An 8,811-nucleotide genomic window follows, 5' to 3' on the forward strand; every position below is an offset into this window, starting at 1 on the left:
ATTTTCCCTTGTGTGCACTATTACTTCATACTATTTCTTCCCTTATACACTCACCTCAATAGTGTTTGTTGCTTTATTTTGTATTTCCTCCCACTAGTATATACAATCCAGAGGGCATGAAACTGTTTCACTGCTATTATTTCGGCATCAGGTAGAGTCCATATCAATAAATATTCATCATACCAATGGCAGAATAAGGGCAAACTGAATTTTTATTTTTATTTTCCATAGAGAAATTGTTATTTAAATTATTAGTAAATTTAGAGTAAAAAATTTACAGCTCCTCCAATTCCTCTACCTAATCTACTTCAACTAAAATCATGGAAAACATCAACATGAATGTGGTGAAAACTTGCATGATATACAATAATGTACTGAAAGTTTATAATCTGGTTTCAAGAACCTTTTTGGCTTCATCTCTGGCCACACACTTCTTAATTTGTGGCAATTTCCCTTTGGGAAATAGAAATTATTCAAACTGGCTGCGACACAACGGGTGTATGGAAGAGAGGAAGCAAAGAAGATGGCTGAGGACAGATCAGGCTTTTGCACTTGGAGCAGGTGTTTATATTTTAGTTCAAAGAGTTAAAGTTGTATTTTTTTTTTTTAACAAAGTCTGTATACTTTAAGAACAGTAGGGTATCTGATCAACTGGAAAAATGAGGGATTAAAATCCGGACAAAGATCACCACCTAAAGGCTATCAATACAATACTGTTTTTGCTATCACAGAATCAGTTTTGTATTTCTTGTGACAGACAAAAATTCAGCTTTTCCCTTACCATTAGGATATCAAAGATACTATGCGAAATCCTGCATGTCTTATTTATAAAACTACTCCCAGAGAAAGTATGTGCAGTTGAGCTAATAAAATTTTATGGAATCTTAGATAATATACTAGAACCCAGTAACTGTTCTTTCTATAGATAACACATTCACCTTATCTCATTCATTTCAAGCTTTATCACCTTTTTAATATATCTTCTCTTGATCCATATACTTGCAAATTCTATTTTTACTTCTAAAATGAAGTTTGCTTACTTAGTATGTACATCCCTAAAACCACACTGTATGATATATATACTTTGTTATTGAAAATACTGTCCTATTGTCAGTCTACAACTGGGAAATAGATCTTGGGAAATGTTAACACCTTAATATGAATCTTCAATATAATACAAATATAAAAATCTTAACTTTTTGAAAATAATGACTGTCATGCAGCAGGCCCCAGTTCCCCTTTCTTCTTACTATAAGCCTTTTTTTCATTTACCTAACCTCTGAAAGCTTCTGATTTTGTGGCTCTCTGATTTTATTTCAATATTTGCTATTAAAAGTCTCAGGAAGGACAAAAATGTCTACTTTCATTTGTACATTTCTCGGGTTCTCCCATAATTGGTTTTCCATTAAAAAAAGATACTTTGGGGGAAAAAAGGAGAAGGAATATAAATAATCAAACTTCCTTTTTCTGAGCCTTTAAATAATGTACTGAGCAGAGCAACACTTTAGGTAACTAAGTTCTGCGTCTCTAAATCAGAGTCAAAAGTGAAACTGGTTTCAGTACTCAGAAAAGGCCCTACTCCTGTAAGTTTCACCTCTCATTCTCAAATCAGGAGTCAACAGGTCCAGGGTGCAGAGCTGTAAGCACAGCAAACAGAACTAAGGGGAAAAACTAGATCTTAAAGCCCCAGCGAAGCCACACCACCAGCAAAGCAAAAAGGTCATGTTTTTTTTTAAGAAAGATTGTGTATAATATGGGGAATGAGTATTAGAAGATTAAAAGCTTGGAGATCCACTGAAGCAATGAACAATGCACAATCTGTCTCAATAATCTCCTACTCCACACAAATCACATCGTAACAAAGCAGTGAACACTGGAAGACAGCTAAGCCCTTACCCTAAATACCATACAAGTGAGGTGCAGTACAGAGCCAATACAACTTCTTAAAACAAGCAAGAAGGGAACAGAAACTTACCTTCATAAAGAGACCCAAATTGGTATTTTCCACTAAAAAATTTGGGCAGTGAAAACACAAGCGCTCCCAGCCCTAACATAAAGGATGCAAACGCAAGCCATCTGGGTTTGTGTCCTCTTTCACCAATGAACGATACAAATAAAGACAGCAAACAGAAGGCAATGTCATAGCTTGATGATATCAAGCCGGTCAGGGAACTCTGCAGTTCATAGCGCTTCTCGATAGTGGAAATGCTAATATTTACTAGGCCATTCACCACAATACCTAAAAGAGAAAAGAGTAAATTTATGTGCATTATTACAACTTTACCATATAGAGTATGATAATTAACATGACATTACTAAAGTTTGTTCCTTTCTATTGATATTTTTAAATGTCCAATTTTAAAAATCTCAACGTTTCAAAACTAAGCAAGCCAAACATATTTCCTTTACAAATCAATTCTCTTTTAAATTATACATTTGTAAATTTTCAGTCATTAAGTAAAGTTGATGTTTATCACATACTGAATTACAGCTAACCATGTTTCTTTAAATACAAAAGAGACTGGTAAAGTCTCATGAAGCTGATTCATTAGAGAGTTTCCAGGTATAGTATATTCCCATGGGCCTCACTTGGAAGACTACAAAACATATAGGTGATTGAGAGGTTAAAAGCTAAAACTGTTCAAATTACTCAATCCTTGACTTAGTCTTATGAAAGGTGCAATTGAGTTCTCAAACCTCTGTCTTCTTCTAGCACTCTTAGAGTCATTAACGTCATCATTTAAAAGTTTCTGGGACAAAAACAAACAAACTAAAAGTCTATTTCAATTACTAGCATTCTAAATCATAGGCAACGTGACAGAAAATAACAACTTACACTTCATCTGCTCATTATAACTGTGATTAAAGAATATAAGATAAACAAGAAAAAGCTGAAAATTCAAATCTGACTAACAACAAAAATGTCTAATTAGGATACTGATTATACAGAAGTTTAGATATTACTATGTTGCTGCTGCTGCTAAGAAGCTTCAGTTGTGTCCGACTCTGTGCAACCCCATAGACGGCAGCCCACCAGGCTCCCCCGTCCCTGGGATTCTCCAGGCAAGAACACTGGAGTGAGTTGCCATTTCCTTCTCCAATGCATGAAAGTAAAAAAATTACTCAGCCATTAAAAAGAATACATTTGAATCAGTTCTAATGAGGTGGATGAAACTGGAGCCTATTATACAGAGTGAAGTAAGCCAGAAGGAAAAACACCAATACAGTATACTAACGCATATATATGGAATTTAGAAAGATGGTAACAATAACCCGGTGTACGAGACAGCAAAAGAGACACTGATGTATAGAACAGTCTTATGGACTCTGTGGGAGAGGGAGAGGGTGGAAAGATTTGGGAGAATGGCATTGAAACATGTAAAATATCATGTAAGAAACGAGTTGCCAATCCAGGTTCGATGCATGATACTGGATGCTTGGGGCTAGTGCACTGGGATGACCCAGAGGGATGGTATGGGGAGGGAGGAGGGAGGAGGGTTCAGGATGGGGAACACATGCATACCTGTGGCGGATTCATTTTGATATTTGGCAAAACTAATACAATTATGTAAAGTTTAAAAATAAAATAAAATTTTTTTTAAAAAGTGAAAGTGAAGTCTCAGTCATGTCCGACTCTTAGTGACCCCATGGACTGCAGTCCACCAGACTCCTCCATCCATGGGATTTTCCAGGCAAGAGTACTGGAGTGGGGTGCCATTGCCTTCTCCAAGATATTACTATAAAGTGAAAATAAAAAACCATCTAATCAAATTACAAAGTTTCAAACTGATTATTCTTTTTACTTAAGAGGCTACCATGAATTGTTTTCAATCATTAATTAATATAAAGAGTACATCCAAGATATTATCTCTGTAATCTCTTCAAATTTTGCTTTATCAAGACTGTAACTGGGAATATATTGCAAGAAACTTCTTAAAAATTTTAAAAGTCCTAACATGATTTTTACTTTCATATCAATTTAATAAATCTATACAGCAATTTATAGCTCTTGATGTTTTAAGATATAATTTCTAAATAGCTAGGAATGACAGATTTATAAGGGGGATAGCTTAGTCGGTAAAGAATCTGCCTGCATGGCAGGAGACCTGGGTTCGATTCCTGGGTCAGGAAGATCCCCTGGAGAAGGAAATGGCAATCCACTCCAGTATTCTTGCCTGGAAAATCCCAAGGATAGACGAGCCTGGCAGGCTATAGTCAATGGGGTCACAAGAATCAACAAGACTTGGTGACTAAACCACCACCACCAAGGTTGTCTGAGAATCTGAAAAGTTCCCATCTAAAATCAACTTCCCAACACCCTTGCCATACTGATTAAAAATCAGTCATTAGAATTATTGTTTTTACAGTAAAAAAAAATTTCTGAGAAAGTAAATTTGTAGACTCTTACGGAAAGACAGCATTTTAAGCCTAGGATCCCAAAGTAAATTCTACACTACATAAACTCCAAGAACTTTGCTTTTTTAAAAAAAGAAATCTCATGAAAGGCTGCATACTATGTCCACTGTAAATGCAAGAAGCTAGGAGGTACATTAGGAAATTAAGTGCTAAGAGACAGTGAGTAAATGAGTGAAGTCGCTCAGTCGTGTCCGACTCTACGACCCCATGGACTGTGGCCTACAAGGCTCCTCTGTCCATGGAATTTTCCAGGCAAGAGTACTGGAGTGGGTTGCCATTTCCTTCTCCAGGGGATCTTCCCAGACCAAGGATAGAACCTGGGTCTCCCGCACTGCAGGAAGACACTTTATAGTCTGAGCCACCAGGAAAGCCAGTGCTAAGAGAAATACTGTTTATTTTTGATAAGTGGCTGGGTTAAGTAAATTCATTTGACAAGCTTTGGGTCTTTTTTCACCGATCACCTATTATAATACTGTATCTTGGAAATGGTATTCCCAAGAATCAAGATTGAGAAACATGATAATGTTTTCAGTCATTCAAACTTAAGCTGAAATAAGAATTTATGGAATCATTTTCATCTCAGATTACACTTCTGAAGTTGGAGATTTCTAGATAGGGTAACTCCAGGCTAAACTTGACACATTTCTCTAAGAATTTCAATTACATTTGATAATAATTTTAAACAATATTTTATATTAAACATAAAATGATATATTCTGGAATAATATTGCAGTTTCAGAATATGTCTTAAAACACAAGATAAATTTTTACTTGTGAATGAGTCGGACACGGCTGAGCAACTGAACTAATTTCTTTGAACTTTACATTTGACCTTAAGACACTTGGTAATCACTGATTTTGGACAATTAAGGTTAAGATGCTGAGAGAGGGCCAACTTTGGTTGGGACAAGAAAGGTGGAAAAGGAAGCAACTCAAGCACAAAACTGTCCTTCCGAGAAGAGCTGCAGCTGCTTCGCAATCAACAAATATTTACTCAGCACCTAACCTGTGCAAGCAACACTGAGCTGCTTTAAGACAGTGGGGCAGGAATAGGAACAGGTAGAATATATTTCGATTCAGTCTTCTGTTAATCTTAAAAAAGAGCTATTTCAAACCCATTTTTTTTTCCGATTACATTTCTTTACATCAGTACTTAATTGCCTTTACAAAAGTTTTAAACTGTGACTCCCCCCCAGAAAAAATCTACATACTATCAAATCCCAGCTAACTTATTGCATGTCCTTGAAGATGTGCCATTTCAATGTCGCCCTAGCATAAGTTCCATTTCTTTCATTCTCTGCATGCCTTCCTTCGTGAGAATCACTGTCTCTCTGCCTCACTACCTACCCCTCCAATAGAGACTTAGATTGCAACTTCCTGAGGGTATAAACCTGGGCTTTTATCAGTAACTCCTGCTGCTGCTGCTGCTGCTAAGTCGCTTCAGTCGTGTCCGACTCTGTGCGACCCCATAGACGCCAGCCCACCAGGCTCCACCATCCCTGGGATTCTCCAGGCAAGAGTACTGGAGTGGGTTACCATTTCCTTCTTCAATGCATGAAAGTGAAAAGTGAAAGTGAAGTCGCTCAGTCGTGTCCGACTCTTAGCGACCCCATGGACTGCAGCCTACCAGGCTCCTCCGTCCATGGGATTCTCCAGGCAAGAGAATCCAACCCACTCCAGGAGTGGGTTGCCAGTGCCTTCTCCATCAGTAACTCCTAAGAGAATCTAAGAGAGATCCGTGAACAAACAGATACGGGGTTTGAAGTGCCTTAACAGTTCCCTTGTGGCTCAGCTGGTAAAGAATCTGCCAGCAATGCGGGAAACCTGGGTTCAATTTCTGGGTTGGGAAGATCCCTGGAGAAGGGAAAGGCTACCCACTCCAGTATTCTGATATGAAGAATTCCACGGACTTCGACTTCTCAGTCCATGGGGGTCGCAAAGACCGAGTGCCTTTCTCTTCACTTACAGGACTTCCCTGATGGCTCAGACGGTAAGGCGTGTGTCTACAATGTGGGAGACCCAGGTTCGATCCCTGGGTCGGGAAGATCCACTGGAGAAGGAAATGGCACTCCAGTAGCACTCCAGTACTACTGCCTGGAAAACCCCATGGACAGAGGAGCCTGGTAGACTACAGTCCATGGGAAAGAGTTGGACACGACTGAGTGACTTGACTTACACTTACCAGTTAATAACGCCTGAAGCCTCTGCAGGTTTATATTCCCTAGACTCACGAGAACATCCAATGCTCTCCAATTACACTCACAAAAACCTGAATGCATAGATCTGACCAATCCTATGTATGTCCAAAAAGTTTCTCCTTGGCGAACCGCCCTACCTTCAGGTGCACATTTATCCACTCTCTTCCAGAAGCGATGTAAAGACAAATCCCTTTAATAAGTTGTTTTGTTTGTTTGTGTGTTTGTTTTTTGTTGTTGTTTTTTAGCAAAATGCATGCTTTTTGCACCCAGTTCCCGAAGGAGGGCTCCCCTCATTTCCACCTTCTCTGCAGGAAATTGCTAGGCTGGAGGTAGAACACTTAGAAGAGAAAGAGCTTGCCTGGCAAGTTTTCAATGTTTCGCTGTAAGAGAAGCTAAAAATGCAGAAGCGTGAACCTGGTTGGGTGGCGTCTGTGCGAGCGCTTGCCAGCCCCGAGCCCGGGGACCACCCGCCTCAGGCGCGCAGACCCCCTCATCCCCGGGGCTGGCGGCGCACCTGCCCCCCCTCCTCCTCGCCGGCGCCCCTCGACGCCCCCGGCTCTCCCACCTCCTTCCCGAAGCCGGCGCCGGTCCTCACCTTGCGTGAGGGCCAGGAGGCAGTAGTGAAACAGAAAGCCCCCGGGCGTGTTGCAGCGCTGGAGAGCCCGGGGTTGGAAGCTGCCCCAGCCGCAGGGCCCCTCCTCATACTCAGACAGCGACTCGAGCTCAGAGGCGCCGGGAACCCCCGAGAGCTGAGGCGGCTCCAGGGGCTCCTGAGGCGCGGGCGGCGGCGGCGAGCCCGCGGCCGGGGTGGGCAGGACGGAGATGTCGATGGAAGGCGACGACGCACAGACGCGGCGCGGGGTGTCTGGGCTGGAGGAGACGAAAGCCGGGTTCTCGATGCCTTTGCAGCTCTTCATGATCCGGGCGCGTCCTCCCGACTCCCCGGGGCTGCCGGAGCCGCAAAAAAAAAAAAAATAATAATAATAATAATAAAAATAAATAAAAAATACACCAAGGTTCCGCTGGGGCTCCTCCTCCGGGCAGGTGGCAGCGCCCCCGCGCGGGGCGAGTCCCCGCCTCCCCGGCGTCCCTCTCAGGGGCTCTGTCTCCGCCGCCGCCGCCGCCGTCGTCGTCGCCGGGAGCTTCCTCAGCTAGCTGGCGGCCGTCGGCCTCGCCCACCTGTGGCCGCCCGCGCGGAGGGACTCCACGCCTCCCGGGCGTCCCTCTCAAGGGCTCCCGGGCGTCCCTCTCAAGGGCTCCCCGGCGTCGTCACCCGGAGCCTCCTCCGCGAGCTGGCGGCCGCCGATCGCGGGCGTCCGGCCCCGCGGCGGTGCGGTCGGCCCTCGGCCTCGCCCGCCCGCGGGGAGAGAGTCCCCGCCTCCCGGGCGTCCGCCTCAGGGGCTCTCTCGTCGTCGTCGTCGACGGGAGCCTCCTCAGCGAGCTGGCGGCCGCCGGCCCCGCGGCGGTGCGGTCGGCCCTCGGCCTCGCCCGCCTGTGGCCGCCCGCGCGGGGCGAGTCCCCGCCTCCCCGGCGTCCCCCTCAGGGGCTCTCTCGTCGCGCGGCCCGTCAGCCTCCTCAGGAGCCTGAGAGGGGGCCCCCGGTTCCCCCCGCGCCCCTTCCCAGGGACTGGGAACCAACAAGAAACACACCTGCTTCAGGAGAAAATTCCAGAAACTCTTCAGCGGCCTTCTACCCTTGAACCAGTCGCTCAGTCGTGTCCCCCTCTTTGCGACCCCATGGACTGTATAGCCCACCAGGTTTCTCTGTCCATGGAATTTTCCAGGCAAGACTTCGGGAATGGGTCTCCATTCTCCAGGGCATCTTCCCGACCCAGGGATCGAACCCGGGTCTCTTGCTTTGCGGGCAGACACTTTACCTGCTGAGCCACCCGGGAAGCCTGCCTTTGCCGCTTAGCGAATCAGGCTTTGGCCTGGACTCCCAAGGATCTGAGCCGCCACAGGTACAGTATTTTGGATTCCGTGAGCATCCTGCTAAAAGACTTTGTACCTGTCATCCTCCCTAGAAACGGAAATACCTACCAGCCCTCACCACTACAGCCATTGGCATGATAACCACCTTTTTTGTAGCTTTCACTTCCCCCAAAGTGAAGGAATACAAATTAGGAAACTTTAAAGCCATGTATATATATAATATTCTTTCTGCTGTACATTGCATACCTTCAGATGAACAATGCTGA

The 8,811-nt window shown here is 44.0% G+C and overlaps 1 protein-coding gene across 15 annotated transcripts in view; it reads right to left on the reverse strand.

Annotated features, from left to right (window-relative positions):
• SLCO4C1 (solute carrier organic anion transporter family member 4C1) overlaps positions 1 to 7,859 on the reverse strand; it is an 85,004-nt gene extending 77,145 nt beyond the window's left edge. For 4 of the 15 annotated variants that reach the window (XR_015168344.1, XR_015168345.1, XM_086413271.1 and 1 more), the window contains exons 1-2: positions 7,180 to 7,669; positions 1,976 to 2,239 (exon numbers count right to left, since the gene is read on the reverse strand). Coding sequence is in view for 12 of the 15 variants with exons in the window: in XM_086413271.1 (XP_086269397.1) it covers positions 1,976 to 2,239; positions 7,180 to 7,531 (616 nt within the window). In the remaining 3 variants the exon portion in view is untranslated. The other 11 variants (XR_015168346.1, XM_086413272.1, XM_086413269.1 and 8 more) reach the window with 10 other exon arrangements.
• Positions 7,860 to 8,811: the final 952 nt, after the last annotated feature.

This window comes from Bos grunniens, chromosome 7 (assembly GCF_055505025.1).
Source record: "Bos grunniens cultivar Pamir isolate PY7600 chromosome 7, Bosgru_T2T1.0, whole genome shotgun sequence".
In the NCBI taxonomy this organism is placed as follows: domain Eukaryota; kingdom Metazoa; phylum Chordata; class Mammalia; order Artiodactyla; family Bovidae; genus Bos; species Bos grunniens.